The 24,348-nt window shown below is 35.4% G+C and overlaps 1 protein-coding gene across 2 annotated transcripts in view; it reads left to right on the forward strand.

The window, feature by feature from the left end:
* ERGIC2 (ERGIC and golgi 2) overlaps positions 1-24,348 on the forward strand; it is a 47,744-nt gene that overhangs the window by 17,642 nt on the left and 5,754 nt on the right. The window contains exons 6-11 of one of the 2 annotated variants that reach the window (XM_077774590.1): positions 3,228-3,268; positions 8,342-8,443; positions 9,368-9,463; positions 15,459-15,514; positions 16,391-16,489; positions 20,212-20,309. In XM_077774590.1, coding sequence (XP_077630716.1) covers positions 3,228-3,268; positions 8,342-8,443; positions 9,368-9,463; positions 15,459-15,514; positions 16,391-16,489; positions 20,212-20,309 — 492 coding nt within the window. The remainder of the gene's footprint in view (positions 1-3,227; positions 3,269-8,341; positions 8,444-9,367; positions 9,464-15,458; positions 15,515-16,390; positions 16,490-20,211; positions 20,310-24,348) is intronic. The other variant, XM_077774591.1, reaches the window with a different exon arrangement.

Consider the following 24,348-nt stretch of genomic DNA (forward strand, 5'->3'; position numbering starts at 1 on the left):
CCCTCTGAAGTGATTGTGAGTTGAAATAGACTGTTGAGTTATGTCAGTTCCTATCTGAACCCCCTTCTCCAACACACACTTTTTTCAGGCCTTGAAGAAAGGGTATAAATATAGATATACTTTCTTTTATTTTTATTATTATTTTTAAATATTTATTTTTGAGAGAGGGAGAGAGAGACAGAGCACGAGCAGGGGAGGAACAGAGAGAGAGGGAGACTTAGTCACCCAGGCACCCCTATACTGTGTTTCTTTTAAATCATGTTAGACCTTCAGATGCTTTTGAAGAGGAAGGAAGAAGCTGGTATTCAGTCCAGGATGATGGAGTGGTCCACCAGGGCACTGCCAAATTTCCTCTTCTGTGTTTGTTTCAACAGGCTAAATTGAGCTATGGTAACTCCTCCTTTCTTTAGCTGATGTGACCATCCTCATTAGCAACCAGCTGTGGCAGCATTCTTGCTTAATTTAGAACACTGTCCAGGCCACAGATGAGCTAGGAATAACACTGCTTTGGAATGTCCTCACCATGTGGTCTCTGGCACTTGATTGAACTCCTGAAAGTGCTCCTAGGGTGGAGACTGCTTCTTGCTTGGGTGTCTTATTATCTTTTATCACTGTTTCCTCTCTTACTCTGAATTAGGGACTTTCCTTGTTTCCTAATATAAACTTCTCTGTCCCATGAAATAAATTGTATATTGGACTCTCTTCTCAATTTAGTTTCCCTTTCTCCCTTGTATGCAATCTTGCATAACTTCTTGATGATTTGTAGCATGTGGATGCTAATTTAAAATTATTTAAAATGATAATATAGATTGTGTCTTCATTTTATGTTTTTTTCAAACATTGTGAAAATTTGATTATGAGGAGACTTAACTTGCCCTTTAAACTTTACTTATGCTTTTTCTTTAGCATTCTTTCCTTATTCTGGTGTCTCTTATTCCTACTCTGTTTTTCTTCAGAATTGTTAGGTCCCTGATTTTGTTTATATATATTCTCTGGAGAGCTTGTCTCTCTAGCTACATTTTAAGCTCCTGAGAAGCATTAACTTTATCCTTTCTTCTTTGTTTCACAAAATGTGAATTATAGGTGCCTTGTCAGATATTAGGCACTAAGGAATGTGTTAGAATTATGCAGTTGTAACAAGATTGTTGATTATTACACTGTCAACAGTTTGTAATCCCTTTCAGTCATTTGTGGAATAGGAAAGTTTTATTTAAATTTAACTGTATTATGGGGCACCTGAGTGCCGCAGTCAGTTGAGCACTATACTCTTGATTTCGGCTCTCAGGGCCATGGGATCAAGCCCTGTGTTGCGTTCCACACTGAGCATGGAGCCTGCTTGAGATTCGCTCTCCCCCACCCCCCATATTAAATTTAACTGTCATATAAATAAAAGTCAGGACTTGGCCAGAAAGGTATGAACTTATAAGTATTTAACTGTATAGTTTNGTGAGCATGGAGCCTGCTTGAGATTCGCTCTCCCCCCCCCCATATTAAATTTAACTGTCATATAAATAAAAGTCAGGACTTGGCCAGAAAGGTATGAACTTATAAGTATTTAACTGTATAGTTTTTATTAGTAATTTTAAAAATGTTCAGCAATATTTCTGGTAAGTATTTATTCTTTGTCCTTTACAAAATGTCCTTTACATTTTACCAATGTAAAATTATTTGAGAAAACTTATACTTGTTTTTATGCTTTCATACTTACTGTCCTAGTATGTGCTCTGAATATTAAAAACCTAATAACTTTACTAGGTTCCAACTCATGATCACACATTATGCTATGAGAGTTACTACTTTGCTCTTTACTATCATATTTCATTACTATTTCTTTACGTAAAAGAATTTAAAAAATGGTGGAAAAGTAAGGAATCTGACAGAGTTCGGTTTATATATAGACTCTTATGGTCTCTGATTTTGGAAAAAATTTTTAAATTGTCGAACAACTTCTTCACACACACACAAGGCAAGAATAATAACAAATTCAGAGCTTGTTCTGAAGGTTCAATGAGGAAATTAGTGAATTAAGTAGCATAGTACCTAGCATGCAGTAGGCTGCTCAGCAGTTCCTTTACCCCCACGCTAAGCAGTACCCTAAGCACTTTGGGGAAGTCAAAAGAAGAATCACATAGTCCCTACCTTCAGAAGTTTTATTTACAAGGTACCTGGGAAGCAGATGCATGCAGCCTCCTGTTTGCCACCGTGTGTTTTATAGATGTTAGCATTTTCTTAGTGTGCTATGGTGGGAAAAAGGGTGGGAAGCATGCTGTAGACAAGTTCAGCAGGAGGAGTGATCAGAGATAATTTCATTGTTATCAGAAAAATGGAGGCAGTTTAACCTGGAAGATATGGTGTGTAGGATTTAGATAGCCATGAGGATCACAGTTACAGGAGTTGTTTCCAGGTTGGTTTAATTAAATTACCAAAGGCAGAGATGTAGAGCTGTTTGATAGAATGAATGATTCTTCCACTTTGATTAAAGAACTGAGAATTTTATAGAAAGAGAGTAGTAGGTTAGGACCCGATTCTGAGGGATGACTAATATTCCTAAATTTAAAAAGTAGAATCAATATGCTTTGTTATGAACTATCTATAAAAATCAGAAGTGGCCTTTTTATTGCAAAGTTAAATTATGGATATTGTTACAAAGCATGAAAAGCTTGCATATTTCCCTCTGATTTTACAAGTCACCTAGTCTGACTTTGAATTGATGAAGACAGTACTTAAATACAATTTCTTGACTTATTCCTTCTTTTATTCATACATTTGGGAATTACAGGGAGATTTGTGTGGCTTGTTTCAAAATTGTTGCTTTCATCATGGTATTTTTCTGGCAAGAATATGGGCTTTGGATGCCTGGATATTATAGTTGAACTTTATGTTTTTCTTTTTCTTTTATAAAAATTTTTAATGCAAGTATCATTTAAATGATTTTAAGTCCTAAAATACCATTTTGTCCATATTGACAGATATCAGTTTGTAGTCAATCTTATAAATGTGGGTAACTATAACAGGTAAATATTTATGATTAGTAAAATTTCTTTATATTGGTTTTGAGTAAGAGTATTATAGATTGTATTTTTTCACTTACAGAAGATTAAATGTAAATCATGAATACTTGTGTTTACCAATACTATGAATCTATTACTTAAAATTTTTTTAAAAATTATGATATAAAAGCCAAGAGAAATTGACAGTGCTAGTGATTATGTTTTCCTTTATTTCAGGTAATATTTGATCTTTCACCACAGCAAAGAGAGTGGCAGAGGTAATAATTAAAGTATTGTGGTCCATGAAATGTAGTTCATATTTTCTCTATTTTGTCCATTGTGAATTATTCATAGATTAACATTTTTCTGGGTGAAATATTAACAGAATATAGTATTTAATCTTTATAATTTCAAAAATTTTGTCAAATTTTAGGAGAGCTTTGTATAATGTTTTCTCTAGTGTACTTTGAATCATAAGTACATTTTAGTTTTCACTAACAATTTTATTAAATATTTTTTAAAAATTTCAAGGCAATATGTTCTCATTTAAAATTCAATTTAGGGGCGCCTGGGTGGCTTAGTCGGTTAAGCATCCGACTTTCGCTTAGGTCGTGATCTCACGGTTCGTGGGTTCGAGCCCCGCGTCGGGCTCTGTGCTGACTGCCAGCTCCGAGCCTGGAGCCTGTTTCAGAGTCTGTCACTCCCTCTCTCTCTGACCCTCCCCTGCTCACGCTGTCTCTCTCTCTCTCCTAGAAATAAATAAAAGACATTAAAAAAAAAATTAAAAAAAAAATTCAATTTAAATAGAAAGGATATGAAGTAAATAGTATAAATTAAAAATAGAAGCCTCTTCATCATTATTCTTAGTGCTGCGGACTAGCAGTTAGAACCAGAGTTAAATTTCTTGTGTAGCCGTCTGGAAATTTTGTGTTCATTTATAATTTTCTGTATGTTTGCCTATTTGCTTTTTTTTTTTTTTTTCCATAATACAAATGGGATCTTTCCATACATTTGTTCTAGAACTTGCTTTTTTCTACCTAGTGTAGTATTTTGGACATCTTCCCATTTCACTACATATAGTATTCTGTTGTATGGATAAACTATAGTTTTTATTTAATTTATCTTATCACTGGGCATTTAGGTTGTTTGGAAGATTCTAATATTAGAAACAATGCTCAATGAAAATTCTTGAACCTAATTCCTTATATAATGGTGTGAATATGTGTGAGTGTGTGCGTAGAAATGAAATTTCTCTTTTAGAGGATATTTAATTGGCATATTGATAAGTTCTTATCACAAAGAAAAAAAATTAACTCTGAGAGATGATGGTTGTTAACTTACAGGGTAATCATTTCGCAAAATAGAAGTGTGTCACATCATTTATTGTACACCTTAAACTTATACAATGTGGTATGTCAAGTATATACCAACAAAACTATGGAAAAATACATTTTGATAAGTGATGCCAAAATATCTTTACTTACACTCTAAAACTGAGAGTACTTATTTCTTTCTTTGTTTTTTTTTATTATAGTTTATTGTCAAGTTGGTTTCTGTATAACACCCAGTGCTCATCCCAACAAGTGCCCACCTCCATGCCCATCACCCATTTTCCCCTTTCCCCCACCCCCATCAACCCTCAGTTTGTTCTCAGTATTTAAGAGTCTCTTATGGTTTGCCTCCCTCCCTCTCCTTAACTATTTTTCCCCTTCCCCATAGTCCTCTCTTAAGTTTCTCCTGTTCCACATATGAGTGAAAACATGGTATCTGTCCTTCTCTGCCTAACTTATTTTTGCTTAGCATAACACCCTTGGGTTCCATCCACATTGCTACAGGTGGCCAGATTTCATTCTTTCTCATTGCCATGTAGTATTCCATTGTATATATATACCACACCTTCCTTATCCATTCGTCAGTTGATGGACATTTAGGCTCTTTCCATGATTTGGCTATGGTTGAAAGTGCTGCTATGAACATTGGGGTATATGTCCCCCTATGGATCAGCAACCCTGTATCCCTTGAGTAAATTCCTAGCAGTGCTATTGCTGGGTCATAGGGGAGTTCTACTGTTAATTTTTTGAGGATCCTCCACACTGTTTTCCAGAGGGGCTACACCAGTTTACATTCCCACCAACAGTGTTGGAGGGTTCCCATTTTTCCACATCCTCACCAGCATCTATAGTCTCCTGATTTGTTCATTTTAGCCACTGAATGGCGTGAGCCACTGAATGAAGAGTACTTGTTTCTATACAACCTTGCCAACAGTGGGTATTTTTTGCCAATTCTGTGGGTGAAAAATGGTATTATGCTTTATTTAATTCACATTTCTTCATGAATCACTTGAATATCTTTATGGATTTTTTTCCTGTTGTATTTTTTTATGTGAAACTGCTTGTTCATGCCCTATGCCCATTTTGCTTGGTTGTCGGTTTTTTCCATAATAATTTTAAATAGTCTTGTATATTAAAGAAAGTAGTCCTTTGTTATAAATGGTTCCTCCACCCTTGCTCCCATATAGTACTCTTTTTTCTTTTTTGTTTCCAGGCTATGTCTTATGCTTACAAAGGCTCTACCTAATTTAACATTATTGCAAAAACTTTTTTTTCCCATTTTTTCTTTCTACATACATTTCAAAGGCATTTCTCTTTTAATTTCCAGTTCTCTCATTTGGGAAGATTTTAAAATTAAGGTTGAAGTCAAATGTAGTTGTCTCTTGGCCTCTAGTGCTCTAAGTGCTCTAGCCATCCAGAGATGAAATACATTACTTTAATCCAGAAATATTAAAGTGAGAAGCCTCCTTTAATCTGGACTTTTATTCAGTGTTCAAGATATTGTGTTTTGACTATGAAAATGATGGCTGTTTTCCATCATAGTAGAGTTGGTTTTCTTTATATATATCTTCATATATGGAATATAAGCTTGGATATTGATATATTTTGAGGCAAAAGTTATACAGATATGCACACACACAGAGTTTACTATCATCAATCTCTTTTTCCACTGCTCAGCATTAAAGTTGGACTCTGGAAATACAAGACACACAACAAATAAGAAACTTTCAATTTCTGGTAGTGTTAGATCTAAAGATTTTAAGTCTTGAGATGTGTAAATCTGAAGATGGGATCTGGTTGTTGAATCCTCCCAGATTATCAACTCTGCTTCTAAACAAATATTCTGCAATGGACTAGGGACTAATATCCTGAATAATTTGCATATTAAATGCTTCTTTACCTTTAAACTTTGCTAAAAGAGATTAAGTTTTCTCTCAGTTGGTTTTCTGCTTTTTAAAAATATTTAAGATATCAGTTAGTCTCTCTCCTATAGCAGTAAATAAATCTCAAACCCTAGACGTAGCCTTTTTGATTTGTACTTTTTAGTTCTAGATTTAAGTTTTATTCTGAACTAAATTTACAGTGTAAAAATGACTTGTTATTTAAAAATTTTTTTAGCATTTATTCAGTTTTGAGAGACAGAGAATGAGTGGGGAAGGGGCAGAGAGAGAGGGAGACACAGAATCTGAAGCACGCTCCAGGCTGTGAGCTAGCTGTCAGCACAGAGCCTGATGTGGGGCTCGAACCCGCAAACTGTGAGATCATGACCTGAGCTGAAGTCGGATACTTAACCGACTGAGCCACCCAGGCACCCCTTGTTATTTTAAATAGACCTATTTTACCAATGTTTTTAGCGAATGGTGCATATTTGATCTTTCACTTGCATTTCTAAAAAAGTTTATGGTAGGAAGTGAAAGATTAAATTTATATTTGCTTCCTTTTGTAAGTGCCTTTATTTGTTTATAATTTTCCCAAGTTTTACATAAAGTTTTTTTATTAAAAAAATTTTAATGTTTTATTTATTTCTGAGAGACAGAGAGAGAGACACAGTGTGGGCAGGGGAGGGTCAGAGAGAGAGGGAGAGACAGAATCTGAAGCAGCCTCCAGGCTCTGAGCTAGCTGTCAGCACAGAGCCTGATGCGGGGCTTGATCCCATGAGCCATGAGATCATGACCTGAGCCAAAGTTGGACGCCCAAACGACTGAGCCACCCAGGTGCCCCAGATAAACTTTTTAAAGAAGACTTTATCTTTTAGAGTAGCTTTAGATTCACAGCAAAATTGAGTGAAAAGTACAGAATTCCTGAATATCCACTTCCGCATTCCTCCCCCCTATGCACAGCCTTCACCACTATCGATACCTGACACTACAGTGGTATATTCCTTACAATCTGTGAACCTGCATGGATACATCATTATCACCCAAAGTCCATAGTTTACTTAAGGTTCACTCTTGCTGTTGTACAGTCTATGAATTTTGACAAATGTGTAATGACATGTCTGCCATTATAGTATCTACAGAATAGTTTCCGTGTCCTAAAAATCCTGTGTTTTGTCTATTTGTCCCTGTGTATAATTTTTGTACTTGGTGAGTTTGAACTTTAATACGGATGATTTTGGGTTTTAGTTACCTAAAGATGTAGAATTAAAGGAGGTAAAATAGAATTATATTTAAAGATACAAAGTTATTGCTAAAAATGGTAGGAAATAACATGGCCCAATGGGAGAAGTGTTAGCGAGGTAGAAACCTGTTATCCTTGGTTTTGTTGTTCAGAATAAATAATTTTATAAGTTATTGTGAACAAGAATTTTGTAAAAAAATTAAAAAAAATCTTCATCTAATTTGTTCTCTGGGGCTAGGTGTATTTAAAAAGAAAATCTAGGTATGGGTTTTCAAATGTATACTTTGTTTTATAGTCTTTTAGGCCTATGTGCTGATATTCTTTTAAAAAATTATAGGTAGAGCATATATTTTGTTTAGAATGGTGTCATAGAATAATATTTTTCTTTGGAAAAAGAGATACCAGGTGATTTTAAGTGGCACTATGGCCTATTTTGTAATGAGAATTAGATGCTCTTGGTATGGGTTTATAACCCAGGAATTTCCCACTTAAGTTCACCAAATCTGTTCTACTTGCCTTATTCTTTGTACCTGTCATACTTTATTCAGTACCTGATAGAAGGTGAGAATTTTGTAATAACTGCATGCATGCGTGAAAGAGGAGTTTAGATACTCAGGTGAGCAGAAGCTCCTCCTTCGTGACCCTGACCGCACACCTATTATTAATGCCATCAGATAGGCTGTGGACCTCAGCTGTTAGATCTTTAGCTGCCCTACGTCACTTTTCCTTCTCTTAAGGAAATGGTCAAAGAAAATTTGGTACTTTATTTTAGAATAAAGTCCTGTAATAATAAATATATGGGTTAAGTAAGTCAGCTAACCATTGCTATTTGAAAAAAGTGTTGGCTTTCTTGTATACCTGCGTCTCTGTGTAGCCGTTGCTTGTTGATGTTGTTTGTAGGCTGCTGCAGCTGGTTCAGAGTAGACTTCAAGAGGAACATTCACTCCAAGATGTGATTTTTAAAAGTGCTTTTAAAAGTGCATCAACAGCACTTCCACCAAGGTGAGATATGATTTTTAAATGTACAGCTATTTATTAGCAATTTACTATGACTGAGTTTTAGTATTAGTTTAGTTCTCTGGATCTCCTATTTCTTAGACAAGATGTAATCATTCTGTATGAAGATTTCTTTTACTCTTAAATTTATAGCCTGTGATAACGATCAGGATTATCACAAATAATGTTATTTCATTTTCATTTAATTTTTCTCTTATGTGTATATGACATAACTTCCATATAAAATTATATTAGGTCTTAAGAACTAGTTAATTGCTTTTGTGGTTATTTCATGAGGATGTAGAAACTTTGGTTAGGAAGTTTGCTTTTATTTCACTTTTTTCTCTTTTATAGGTTAGAATAGGTGATATTTAGAAATGCTGTGATCATGAAAATGATCATTTGAATTTAAAACCGTTCAGAGGTTTGACATTTGCTTGGGAAGAAGATGTCATTTTCTATTTGAACTTAGATGGCATGCCTTCCCTCATTCTTACTTCCATCTTCCTCTGTCCCCTACAGTACCAGCAACAGCTGACAAAAGTATGTTTTTATTGGACTAATTCTTTTAATCTTTCTTCTCTTATGGGCCTTAGTCCTTTGGTCAGATATGAAGAACCATGGAATCCTTGGAATTTTAGATTTGTGTGACTATAACTTGTGTGACCATATATATGTATAATATAGTTATAATATATATATGAATATAACTGCATATATATAATTATGTAATTTTTTCTACTTTGTAGATAATATGAGTTTTTATAAATGTGTAGACTTCAAAAAACTGCTGTTGTACTTTTGACATTTAGAACATTACCTAAAAATCGATTTCCAGGGATTTTTTTTCCCTCTACAAAATGCTCCTGCCCCAGGATGGTGACTGTGTTGAGTGTGCCATAAGTAACCCTTCCTCTCGTGTTGTAACAGGGAAGATGATTCATCACAGCCGCCAGATGCTTGCAGAATTCATGGTCATCTCTATGTCAATAAAGTAGCGGGGAATTTTCACATAACTGTGGGCAAGTATGTTCTTTTAACTTACTGAAAATACTTTAGACAAGTTGGCAGCTTGGTTTAAAAGTAAATTCCTTGCCAAATAACGTATAACCACTAAAGGACTATTTACAATGTTTTGTGTCTGTATTTTGACGTTTTGAGACTTACATTCAGGGCTTCAGTCTCAGGATAGAGAAGACTACTGACTTTCTTTATTAAAAAAGTTTTAATGTTTATTAAAAAAAATTTTTTTACATGTATTCATTTTTGAGAGAGAGAGAGAGAGAGAGACCGAGCATGAGCAGGGGAGGGGCAGAGAGAGAGACACACACAGAATCTGAAGCAGGCTCCAGGCTCTGAGCTGTCAGCACAGAGCTCGATGCTGGACTCAAACTCACAGACTGTGAGATCCTGACCTGAGCTGAAGTCGGATGCTTAACTGCCTGAGCCACTCAGGCGCCCTGATGTTTATTATTTTTAAAATTTTATTTATTTAAAATTTTTTTAATGTTTATTTTTTTTGTTATAGTTTATTGTCAAGTTGGTTTCCGTATAACACCCAGTGCTCATCCCAACAAGTGCCCTCCTCCATGCCTATCACCCATTTTCTCCTCTCCCCCACCCCCATCAACCCTCAGTTTGTTCTCAGTATTTAAGAGTCTCTTGTGGTTTGCCTAATATTTATTTATTTTTGAGAGAGAGGGTGAGAGCGTGAGCGTCCCTGCATGTATGCACGCGCACGCACACGAGTGGGAGAAGGGCAGAGAGAGAGGGAGACACAGAATCTGAAGCAGGCTCCAGGCTCCGAGCTGTCAGCACAGAGCCTGATGCAGGGCTCGAACCCACCAACAGCGAGATTATGACCTGAGCTGAAGTCGGATGCTCAACAGACTGAGCCACCCAGGTGCCCCGTTAATGTTTATTTGAGAGGGAGAGAGAGAGAGAGAAAGAGAGAGCGCACACACAAGTGTGGGAGGGGCAGAGATAGGGAGACACAGAATCTCAAACAGGCTCTAGGCTCTGAGCTGTCAGCACAGAGCCCAACACGGGCTTGAACTCAGGAGTTTGAACAGTGAGATCATGTCCTGAGCCCAAGTTGGACACTCAACAGACTGAGCCACCCAGGTGCCCCTATTTATTTTTTAATGTTTATTTTTTAGAGAGAGAGCATGATCAAGTGCATGTTTGTGTGTGTGCATGTGAGCAAGGGAGGGGCAGAGAGAGGGAGACAGAGGATCTGAAGTGGGCTCTGTGCTGACTGCACAGAGCGTGACTTGGGGCTCGAATCCAGGAACTGAGATCATGACCTGAGCCGAAGTCGGATGTACAACCAACTGAGCCACCCAGGTGCCCCAGGGAGACTACTGACTTTTAAAACTACTTCAAAACAAAAGTACAACAGTCATATTATAGTTTATAAATTAAATGAGCTGTAAGTGGATATGGAGGAAAATCTACTTGCCAAGTATTAGTAGCCAGGAAGCTCTTACCTAGACAATTCATAAATTTGTTCATGTGGTTGGATGGCATTAGGTTTTTGTTTTGTTTTTCCTTTTTTTTAATGTTTATTTTATTTTTTTGAGACAGAGGGAGACAGAGCTTGAGTGGGGGAGGGGCAGAGAGGTACTCAGAATCCGAAACAGGCTCCAGGCTCTGAGCTGCCAGCACAGAACCCGATGTGGGGCTCGAACTCATGGACTTCGAGATTATGACCTGAGCCGAAGTCGGCTGCCCAGCTGACTGATTGTCATCAAAATGTAATCCCTGATGAATTTGAGACAACTATTTTGATGTAATTAGAAATTTGTAGTGCCAGAGATAAAGTATGTAGAGGTTAAGGAAAAATATCAGATGATCTACCTTCATGAGCAGCACCAGTATAGATACTGTCATATGATATAAACACTTGGTAAAGTTCTGAATAAATATATTCTCTGACTCTCTCCCTCTCTACCTTCCTCCCTCTCATCCTTCCTTCCCTCCTTCCTTCCATCTGGAGTTGCAGGGCTGAGCAATCCTTCATTATAAAAGACATTTTTTGAGTACTTGCTATGTGCACAGTGCCATGCTAGATACTAAGGGAGAAAGTGTTTTGCCTTTATGATGCTGACATTCTGTGAGAGAATTCAAACTTTGAACAGTGAATTACACTAGTAATTATTTAATTATAGTTGTTTTGAAGCTACAGAAGTATGGCTGATAAGAAACTATATAACAGGGTATTAGACTTAACCCTGCACATCAGCAGAGGTCTTATTGAGAAAAACCTTTGAACACTAGTGGAAAGATTAGGAATTTTATATATAAAGCAGAAAGGGCATCCAGACTGAGGGAAAGGCCATAAAGCAGGAGAAAACATTACTAGAGATTTTTTTTTGTTATATGTACAGATAAATAGAAAAAGTCTTTTATGCAATATTATTTCAGTGTTTACAATGATGAGCTCAAACATTTGTCTTTCTGTCCCATTCTTCTTGACATTCATGTTTTGTTGTTTTCTTACTGTTGCCAGGATCGATTCTGTAGCTGGGAACCTTAGAATTTCTTGATATCATGCAGACAACAGATAATAGTTGGCTCAAAGAAATTTAGAAGATTTTATTGCTCTTATGGATACAAACAATATCCTCCACCCAAACTAACTGAAAGAGAAAGAGGGTAACTTTGACTTATATTTTATGAGCCTCTATATTATATGGCCTTGGTTCCAAATTTCACTTCTCGCTCCATGTGATAATTCATGCCATGAATAAGGGAGACCAGATGGGAAGGTATTTGGTTTGTATCTTATCCTTATCTCTGGGATATCTTATAAATCAGCTCCTAATTTTTGGTATTAGTTTTACCAAGTTCAATATTGATCTTTTTGAAGATCTCATGTTACTTTCTCAGATAGAATATCATTCTCAACTGTAATATAAAGGAGAACTAAAAAGAACATGATTTGTAACATAATAGTATGTATTTCAATATGCAATGTTTGAGCATGAATACATTAGATAAGTTAATGGAATAGGCAGAGGCTTACCACTTTCATGTAGAATCATTAGGTATATATCAGCTGTAGATGCAGAATGAAACAGATGTATTGGCCGTTGAAGTATCATGAATGGTATTTCTGTTGATTCTGAAATAGGGAACAATTCTCTAATACTGCAAACAAAACAAAGTATAATATTTTCTCCATTTCCTAGGAAATTTAGTGTATGTTGAAACTACAACAAAGTACTTTGTGTAGCTAAAGGAGTTAAGTTCTAGACTCAGATCATTATTCATACGTTTTTCACCTTCATGAATGCCACTTAAGGTGTTTGGAAGTCATGCAAGATGGGGGCAGTATTTGTGTGGGGACTGTCCCTCCATTGCAGCATGCCTCACTTCCCTAGCTGCTGTCGAATAAATGCCAATAGTGACTCCTCCCCCCGCCCCCATAATTGTGACAGCCAGAAATGCCTCCTCCCAACCCTCGAGTTTTCAAAACAATCTTTCCTTCACTGAAAATCACATGGAACTATATGTCATAACACATGAAACATATACGAAATTCAGATTTCACTGTCCAGAAATCAAGTCTTACTGGAACACAGTCATGCTTACTTGTTTACATGTGGCTACTTTCACATTACAGCATGAGGACTGAGTAATTGTGACAAAGACTGTACATGACTCCTCACCCTGTGCTGCTACTCAGGGTGCACTACAAATTAGAACAAGTTCTGACATTTACAGCCTGACAGCATTACAGATGCCCTGTGTATTGTCCCACAGCATTGTCTTTATTAATTGTGTTACTCTGTCAGAAAAGAAAAAGAAATATGGGTTTCAGATATACTTTTAAGGCACAGTGGAGTGTGGATTATTTCATCAAACTTGACCTTAGTGTACAGTATGTGTATTACATAACTGATGTACATACTGATGACGCTATAGCTATGCTATATGGATACAGGACATGTCATATTATCAGATTAAGCACTCATGACAGCATCACTAACTCTTGGAAAAAATTAAAAAATTTAAAATGGGACTATCTAAACACAAGCAGCATTTTTTCGTAAGAATAGAAAATGAAACTGAGGACTGCAAACACAGTTAAGTTTACACGTGATTCATGGTTAGCTAATGCTAAGGACGGAAAGCCACTTACTGGTGGGCTGATAGAATTGTGTTTGTGTGCACCAACCAAAGAAATGCACCCGGGGAAAACAGCCTGGCTTTGGATGGTTAGCTTTTTGGTGAGAAAAGTGCTCTAGCAACTGAGGACATTGAGAATAGTAGCCAATAGTCAGTTAAAAAGCATGGCAGGTGGTACTGAGTGGGTTTCCTTAGCTCTTGATGAGTGAACAGGAGTTATTAATATTGCTTGTTGATTTTTTTTTTGGAGTCAGTTATGTGAGTTTCAAGTGATTGACGAATTACTGTCTGTGAATAGCCTGTGTGGAGCAACTGTAGACAAATACTTTTAAAGAAATTGAGAGAACATCAGTGTGTTGCTGGCAGTAAATATGTATGAAGCAGAAAAAGGCTTACATGGATAAATTTTCAAAGCCTGTGAAAATGTAAGGTGCTTAAAGCCTGTTGTTATCCACTGTATCATCTGCAGTACTTCACAGAAAAATCTGCATCTGGCATGTATTATTGAACTGATAGTGTTGATGGTGAACTTCATTTGGTCTCATGGACATAAACATTGTCATTTTCATGAACTTGTCAGAAAGAAAAGCTATACAACTTGCCCTACTACATAACAGCTTGACAACTTAGCAGTGGTAAAGATTTTTTTGTGATTTTGGAGCTCGGGGCCAAGATTGAGATTTTTCTGAATAAGAAAACTATTGTCAACCATTATTATTGAACACTGAATAGCTTTGAAAGTTAAGTTTTGTGCAGATTGGATAATGTTTCTCAGTGAGGTTAGCCTAAAATTATAAGCAAAAGCATTGTTTATATATGAAACTCATATTGTGGTAAAGTTATTTCAATGTTAAGTAACATCAAATGATTTTAAGAGGTTTTCCTTGCTCCCCATGCTTTGGCAGCCTGCGTTGTCAAAAGTTAAAACAAGAAACGAGATCTCCATTCTTATACTTGTATATATTTTCCAACCTCAAACTATAGTTCCTGACATGTTATCAGGTACAAAGGAAATTTACATGTTTCAAAATCCATTTAACTGTGTACTTAAAGAAATTCCACCTTAAATTGCAAGTGATCAATCTGTGTTATGTAACACAGAAGGAAATACCAAGAAAAGAACATAAAAGAGTTCTGTCCAAGCAATGAATATTCCATTAAAAGATATACTCATGGATTAATATTTTCAAAGATAAAACATACAACATTTCATTATAGATAATCATAACAAATAAAACTTTGTGATAAATTTTGAAAATAGGGAACCCTAACTCTAAATTCTAATTAATGAAAGGTTATCTCCCAGTAAAAATACCTGAACTACAAAAAAAAGTACTCAGTTATTACTGAGTTTGCGCACCTGGCTGGATCAGTTGGTTAAGAGTCCAGTTCTTGATTTTGGCTCAGGTCATGATCCCAGGGTTATGGGATTAAGTGCTATGTGTGGCTCCATGCAGGGCATGGTCTGCTTAAGATTCTTATTCATTCATATTCTGTCTCTCTCTCTCTCCCTTCCCCTCCACCCTCCCTCCATCCCTTACCCCTTTCCTCCCCATTCACGCACGCTTGCTTATTCTCTCTCAAAAAATATATCATTGAGAAAGGTTCGTGAAAAATTTTCTTCTTGTATAACTAACTACATATATTTTAAGTGTTGCGTATTGGCCCACAAAGCCTAAAATACTTACCGTCTGGCACTTCACAGAAACAGTTTGCCAGCCCCCAGTTTATTGCATGGCTGAGATGAGTAGACTTAGCTACTTAAATCATAGGATGAACATGTTTTTATTATATAGTAAGAAAATTGTATAACTTAGGAAAGATCCCCTCTTTGATTTTAGTTATATATTTAAATATCATGACTTTAATCTTTTTTTCTTCCTTTCAGGGCAATTCCACATCCCCGAGGTCATGCACACTTGGCAGCACTTGTCAACCATGACTGTAAGCAGTTTCCGAAATTTTTTCCCTGAAGATGTCATTGAGAAACAGTGTAGTGTGGGGGGTTTTTGTTCTGTTTTGTTTTGAATGCAGATGCAAGGAGTATTTTAAAAGTGGGCTGTTGTCAAAACAAATATCCAAAGGAGAAAATAAATGATTAAATTTATTGACTCTAATCCATTTTCTCTTTAAATTACCTGTGTTTCTATTTATTTATAGCTCAGAAGTTGCTGGGGTTAGGGAGCAGAGCCTTAGTGTGCTTTATATTACTTGGAACACATTTCTGCTAAATTTTATGGATAATGAAGGGAATCTATTTGAAGTTTATTTCAATATGTAAATGGACACATGCATACATATAAAGTATTCAAGTTTTGTGTAACGATTGTCATGAAACTTAGTTCTTAAAGTCTGTCTTAGAGAACAAAACCAAGTAACAAATACCATAAGAAGTCAGTTTGTCACATGTAGCAATGGTGTGCATTAAAAATATAACTGATCAGTTTCATTATTTGGCTACATGGAAATCATTCCATTTGTTCTAACAACACGTCCTATTGCTATATAAAGATATGGGCCAGGAAAGACTCATTATTATCTTTGATTATCAAGATTAGATGTAATATTTCATAGAAGTTAATTTGTATGTAATTATGAAATTTAAGATATAGCATTTTATCAGAATGTGCTTACCATTATACATTTAATTCCACATATTGATACGCATTTTCTCAAAATAATATGGTTTTAAATACTGTATTATTATATCTGAAGATTGAGATATTTTTATTTAAGATTAGATAGGAATGTGAACCAATCTGTAATATATAGTTTTGAATAATTTAATTTCTGTACTTAATTTTGTTTTATTCTTCTTAGCTTACAACTTTTCTCACAGAATAGATCATTTGTCTTTTGGAGAGCTTGTTCCAGGAATTATTAATCCTTTGGATGGAACTGAAAAAATTGCTGTAGACCGTAAGTATTTAATAATTACTATTGGAATTTGTATGTGGGAATTGTTTTTGTAACTTTAATATTAACATATTTTTAATAATTCTCTTTAGCCCCTTGTAATAAATAGATAAGAATTAAGTGATTGATAATTTTATGTGGTAAGGTGTGTAAGAGAGAATTTGTCCTACTATTGGGTAAAATTTAAATGTTAAAAAATGAACCATAACAAAAGAAGAAATTAGAGTAACAGGCAAGAGAAAGAGTTGAATTTAAAAGCTCTCTAAATATAGGAAAGGTTAATGTGCTAATAGGGCATAACTCCTAATAGGGCACTAAAGAAAGAATAAGAACTAAAGAAAGTTGCAACATTATAAGAAGAAATGTTTCCTTTGTATAGGTTCAGAGTTCTAAAATGCATATTTACCATTTTAGAAACCTCTTTGGGGAATTTTACAAACATCAGAAACTTGGAGTTTTTCTAGAATAGTTTGGTTATTAACACAGTCAGAAGTGGTACATTAATGGCATAGATCCCTTTTATTACTGTTTGAATCTTCTATTCCATTTAAAATATCAGTTTATCCAAATATGGATGGATTATTTTCTTAATTTTATAACAAGCAGTCTATCTTGTGTTTCTTGAAGGTTTTTGGTTGCCTTTCCTCTACTGAAATAGTCCTGTATGACATGCCCCACCCATAGGACCTTTTAAAGATGTGCAAAGGGTTCATGCTATTAGGAATTCTAGCCTTTGCAAAACTGTAATTAAGGATTTCATTTTTTATTAATTCAAGTAGATTTATTAATATTATTTTCAGTATTTTACTCTTGTAGCATAGTGTTAGAGTCAGATACATCAAAGGTGTTTTACTTAGAATGCTGACTTGCATTCCTGAGTATTTTGTTTGTATGGAGCTGCTTCACTTAAGGAAATTTGAGTGTACTAAATTTGGAAATGTGTGACTAGAAATATTCTGAGAATTATAAGCATTATCAATATATAATCTCATTCTTATGTGTATGTTTGTTGTATACAGAAATACACTAAATGTTATTTATGAGAGGATCATTTGAAAACATATTAGTTAATACTTGGTTTCAGGATGCTAAAATGAATTTGAATTTTTGTACATAATCAGTTCTACATTAATTTTCCAAAGGCTCTTTTTGAGTTTATTTGTTCCTAAATCCACAAAGACTAAGAGATTTTTAGAGTTATGTTATAAAATGCTACCAGATGAGTATCAGTAGGTTACTCAAAGCTTTAAAGCAGGTGCACACTTCTCCTTAGTAATATATGTTCTATTGGGCTTCATTTTCCAAAAAGAAAAAAGAAAATCAGCATTACAAATGTGATGTGTCAGGTAACCACTCCTTGGATGTTCCCCAGAAGTTTTGAGGGGATCACTTACTACTTACATCGTGAAATCTGTACCAATTTGGACAGACACACAGCATTTGGAACAATTTGTGGCTTGCAACAAAACTTCATTCAACTGCTGCTCCACCCCACCCCCACCCCTAAACCTAGCCATTAAATTATCTAACCAATTTATAGCCTTTTCTTGAATTAACATTGGCAAATAGGTCTTTAGTAGTTCTCTGGCCACAACTTAAATGCTTTCTAATTTTTCATGTCATATTTCATTGACCCTTATGGTTAATATTCATTGTGCTTCACTCCTCACAGGTAGTAAGATTCTCTTTGTCCTTCATATTGTCCCCCAAGTAATTATCCCACTCATGTCTATAGCATAGGTTATTGTCTCACTGCTCTCATTTTCATCTTTTTTTCATTAATATGTAATACTTAAATGCCTTTTTCTCTTAGCACTTCCAGCTCACTACCTCTGTTTACAACAAAGTAGAGTTTATTTGTAGAACACCTCAAAACTGAGCACAGATGAAGCAATTCATTTTACATCAAGGGATGAAACTGAAAACCACCCACAATTAATAAGCCAACTATTGGTGGTAGACAGAGTTGACAGTCTTCTTTCCTAATCTTATCTGTAATGTTCAGTCTATTATGTTGATATTAATAATAGAAGAACTAGTCAAACATTGTTCATGTATTTGAAAGTTATAGTGGTACATACAGATGGTAGGTGAAGTAAGCAAAGTTGAAACAGGTTTTACTTTATTTTGTCAGAAACCTGTTAATATTCATGTTTGAAGACATCATTACTCTTAACCTCTCCCTCCTATCTACAGTTTATGCTCCCCCCCCCGTTCTAAATTACATTGAGATAAGGGACAGAGAAATTGGAATGATAGAAATAAAAATTCATTAACATTGAGCAAAAGAAGATAGACACACAAAAGTACTTACTGTATACTTGCATTCATATGAAATTCTAGAATAGGCAAAACTAATCTGTGATGACAGAAGCTAGATTAGTGGTCGGCCTGGGGTCAGAAATACAGGGTACTGACCGCAAGAGGGTAATGGAGGAACTTTTTGAGGTGGTAAAAATATTTATATTTTGACAGTGTTGGGCAGAGACATTTGTTAAAATTTATCAGACCATATATTTAAAACTGGTGTATTTTATTCCTGTAGTTTCCATACAGAGTTATTTTCATGTGATATGAAGTACATCTGTTTTCATGTCAAATGTAATGGGGCCTATTGCTTATCTAATTGAAACTCTAGATAGATATATCTACTTCTAAATTTTCTACACTATAGACCTAGAAAATTAGCCTGTTTTGTATTATGTGAACTGTTACCTGTTTAAGGTTAATTAATAATTGGTAATACACTGCTATTGATGATTTGTATTAAACTTAGAAATGCCTAAAGACTGTGTAAATATGGGGCACCTGGGTGGCTCAGTCAGTTAAGCGTCTGACTTCAGCTCAGGTCAGATCTCACGGTTCATGGGTTCATCAGGCTCTGTGCTGACAGCTCAGACCCTGGAGCCTGTTTCAGATTCTGTGTCTCCCTCTCTTTTTGTCCCACCCCCATTCATGCTCTATCTCTCTGTCTCAAAAATAAATAAACTATTAAGAAAAAGACTATATAAATATGATCCTTTTGATTATGCAATAACCTTAGACCACCATGGGGTAGTAGGTTCGTTATCTTCCTCCTTTGGTATCCATTCCTTGTATGCATCCAAAGTCTGGCTAATTTGGTTTATTTGTATATCTTAAGATATTAATAAAAACTGAAAATATGTCTTGTGGTTATACTATTATAGTTTTATTCTCATTAGTTTCTGTACTATAAAGAAATGTTACTTTTATTTTTCATATTTGATAAAAGGATAATAATGTTATAAAAGGTATCTAATGACTAGTTCATTTTTTTACATTATTTTGAGAGACAGAGACAGAGTGTGAGTTGGGGAGGGGCAGAAGGAGAGGGAGAGAAAATCTTAGGTAGACTCCTTGCCCAGTGCAGATCCTGACTTGGGACTTGGTCTCAAGACTGTGAGATCATGACCTGAGCCTGAAATTAATGAGTCAGACCCTTAACTAACTGAGACACCCAGGCACCCCATGTTTTTAAACAACTAATAGATGTGTATACATGACTATTTTATGCTTACTGAGAACTCGTTTACAAGTATGAGTATATAGCTTTCATTGATTGTTTAAAACTTTTTTTTGTTAAACACTGTCATCAGTAGCATTAAATTTCAAGTTAAGCATATATAATAGAAAGAAGGAGGGTGTATTTGGCAGTAGTATTGTCGCTATTGGATTGATGGAAAAAAATTTTGTTTTTATTCTAGACAACCAGATGTTCCAATATTTTATTACAGTTGTGCCAACAAAACTACATACATATAAAATTTCAGCAGACACCCATCAGTTTTCTGTGACAGAAAGGGTAAGTTGAATCTAACTGATAAAGTTATTTTTTTATAGTATTTTTTAGTCCTCTACAGAATAGGGTTAGATTTGGTGCCCTCCCCCAGTTAAAATTTTTGGAAGTTTTGAAATGCGTTAACATTTTATTTTAAGCTGATAAAAGATTAGAAATGGATATTATGTATGCTGTAGAGCAAGAAAAGAAGTAGATTTTAAAAATTTGGAATGTCTTCTCTTCAATTAAAATAAAATATTAAACTATGATGGTATTAATGATTTTATCCTTACTATCTTAATTTTGTGATTTTTTTTCTTGTATTGATATAATTAGTTCCTACTTGCCAGCAGATTATCTGATTTTGTGTTATTTATTTTTTAATTAATGTACTTATCCTGAAGTATGCATGGTTCTTCTGGCACAGATAGTAGACTAAGAGGGTTTGCCTTCCTAAGTTAGTGCTTTTTATTCATATAAGTAAAAAGATAAACATTCTGCAATCTCAGGGAGAGTGGCCTTATAAATATGTATTATGAGGAATAGAGATTTGGAATTGGAGTTTAACAGACTTCACATTTGTTCTGGGGTCATGTTTTCTAATTATTGTGTTTAAGAATGGTGGATATTCGGGGTGCCCAGGTGGATCAGTTAGTTAAGCCTCTGACTCTTGATTTTAGCTCAGGCCCTAACTTCTGGGTTCATGAGTTAAAGCTCTGCATGGAGCTCTGTGTTGAGAGTATGGAGCCTGCTTGGGGTTCTCTCTCTCTCCATTCTTCCCCTGCTTGTATGTTCTCGCTCTCACAAAATAAACAAACTTAAAAAAATATTTTTTAAAATAATGCTGAATATCCAAATATTATTATCCAGAAGAATTCCAAGGCAAAATATAAGTGCTTTTAAAAATTTACTTTCCTCTCTATGTGGAATTTTCTTTTCACAGTTTTATAGCTTATGATGACTATGTCCTCAGTAATTATAGAATTTCCCTTATTCTTAGGAGATGAAATACTGAAGTTTTTAGGGGTGAAGTGTCATGTTTGACTTTCAAATGGTCTAGGGTAAAAAATGAAGGGTGTGTGTGCATGTGCATACACAGAAAAACTAGGGAAAAAATATATATACAATATATATTGTGCTTCTAAGTGGGTTTTTGTTGTTGTTTTAGTTGACTGTGCACATGTGTGCACACACGTGCATGCTAGTGAGGAAGGGGCAGAGAAAGAGGGAGAGAGAATCCAAAGCTGGCTCTGCACTGACAGCTGACATGGGGCTCAATCCCACAAAATGGGAGATCATGACCTGAGCCAAAACCAAGAGTTGGACACTTAACTGACTGAGCCACCCAGGCTCCCCATCAGTAATTTTAGGGGTTGAATGATAACATTTTTCATTAAGATTGGCAACATCTGAACATTAGGAAGCCTGTATAACAGCAAGGCTTTGGGGAAAATAGTCACATATATGTTGCTATGGGAATGCAAGACAGTACAGTCTCTATGGAAGAGGGTTTGGCAATATCTGCAAAATTACATATGCATTTATCTTTTGATCCAGCAATTTCACTTCTAGAAATTGAATCCAGGGTTATAGTGAAAAAATACAAAAGTGATGTATATGAGGCTATTCATTATATTATTATTTGTAATAGTAGAAGATTATAAACAACTCACATGATACATCCTCACAATGGAGGAACATGCAACTTAAAAAAAACAGAGAAACAGAGGACTTCCATAAGATTCAACAAAAACCAACCATCAACAAGGCATATCATAGTCAAATTCACAAAATAGGCAAGGAAAGAATAAAGAAAGCAGCAAGGGAAAAAACATCCTTGACCTACAAGGGAAGACAGATCAGGTTTGCAGTCGACCTATCCACAGAAATGTGGCAGGCCAGAAAGGAGTGGCAGGATATATTCAGATATATTCAGATTCTGATTCAGATGAATCAGAAAAATATGCAGCCAAGAATTCTTTATCCAGCAAGGCTGTCATTCAAATTGGAAGGGGAGATTAAAAGTTTCCCCGAGAAACAAAAAGGAAAGGAGTCTGTGACCACTAAACCAGCCCTGCAAGAAATTTTAAGGGGTCTCTCTTGGGGGTGAAAATACAAAAATAAAACAAAACAAAAGCAACAAAGACTAGAAAGGACCAGAGAACACCACCAGAAACTCCAACTGTACAAGAAACATAATGGCAATAAATTCATATCTTTCAATACTCACTCTAAATGTCAATGAATTAAATACTCCAATCAAAAGACCTAGGGTAACAGAATGGATAAGAAAATAAGATCCATCTATATGCTGTTTGTAAGAGACCCACTTTAGACCTAAAGACACCTTCAGATTGAAAGTAAGGGGATAGAGAACTGTCTCTCATGCTAATGGTTGACAAAAGAAAGCTGGAGTAGCCATACTTAGACAATCTAGACTTTAAAATAAAGACTGTAATAAGAGATGAAGAAGGCATTATATCGTAATTAAGGAGTCTATCCACCAAGAAGACCTAACAATTGTAAACATTTATCCTCCAAATGTGAGAGCACCCAAATATAAATTACTCACAAACATAAACTCGTTAATAATATTACTATAATAGTAGAGGACTTCAACACCCCACTTATAGCAATGGACATATCCTCTAAACAGAAAATCAACAAGGAAACAATAGCTTTGAATGACACATTGGACCAGATGGACTTAACAGATACATTCAGAACATTTCATCCTAAAGCAGCAGAGTATACATTCTTGTCCAGTGCACGTGGAATGTTCTCCAGAATACATCACATACTGGGACACAAATCAGCCCTCAACAAGTACAAAAAAACTGAGATCATACTGTGCATATTTTCAGACCGCAATTCTATGAAACTCGAAATCAACCACAAGGAAAAAAATTGGAAAGATAACAAATCCTTGGAGACTAAAGAACAGCCTACTAAGGAATGAATGGGCTAAGCAAGAAGTTAAAGAGAAAATTAAAAAGTACATGAAAGCCAATGAAAATGATAACACCACAGCCCAAGACCTCTGAGATGCAGCAAAGGTGGTCCTAAGAGGGAAGTAGATAGCAATCCAGGCCTTCCTAAAGAAGGAAGAAAGGTCTCAGATACACAAACTAATCTTACAACTTAAAAGACTGGAAAAAGAACAGCAAATAAAACCCCAAGCCAGCAGAAGACCGGAAATAATAAAGATGAGAGCAGAAATCAATGCTATTGAAACCAAAAAAAAAAAAAAAATAGAACAAATCAGTGAAAGATTTAACAGTTGATAAACCACTAGCCAGTTTGATCAAAAAGAAAAAGGAACATAACCCAAATAAATAAAACCAAGAATGAAAGAGGAGAGATCACAACGAACACCGTAGAAATACAAACAATAATAAGAGAATATTATAAGTAATTATATGCCATAAAATTGGCCATCTGGACAAATATCGATGTGATTCAACACATCGATAAAAGAAAGAACATGAACCAAATGATCCTTTCAGTAGATGCAGAAAAAGCATTTGACAAAATACAGCATCCTTTCTTGGTAAAAACTCTCAAGAAAGTATGGATAGAAGGATCATACCTCAAGATCATAAAAGCCATATATGAAAGACCCAATGCTAATATCATCCTCAATGGGGAAAAACTGAGTTTTCCCCCTAAGATCAGGAACAAGATAGGGATGTCTACTCTTGCTACTGATATTCAACATAGTATTGGAAGTCTTAGCCTCAGCAACCAGACAACACAGAGACATAAAAGGCATCCAAATCGGCCATGAGAAGGTCAAACTTTCACTCTTTGCAGATGACATGATACTCTATATGGAAAACCCAAAAGATTCTACCAGAAAACTGCTAGAACTGATCCATGAATTCAGCAAAGTGGCAGTATATAAAATCAATGCACAGAAATTGGTTGCATTCCTATACGCCAATAATTAAGCAACAGAAAGAAATTGAAGAAGACACACAAAAAAGGAAAAATATTCCATGCTCCTGGGTAGGAAGAACAAATATTGTTAAAATGTCAACACTACCCAAAGCAATCTACATAT

This window comes from Crocuta crocuta, unplaced genomic scaffold (genome assembly GCF_008692635.1).
Source record: "Crocuta crocuta isolate KB4526 unplaced genomic scaffold, BGI_CrCroc_1.0 scaffold176, whole genome shotgun sequence".
Classification (NCBI taxonomy): domain Eukaryota; kingdom Metazoa; phylum Chordata; class Mammalia; order Carnivora; family Hyaenidae; genus Crocuta; species Crocuta crocuta.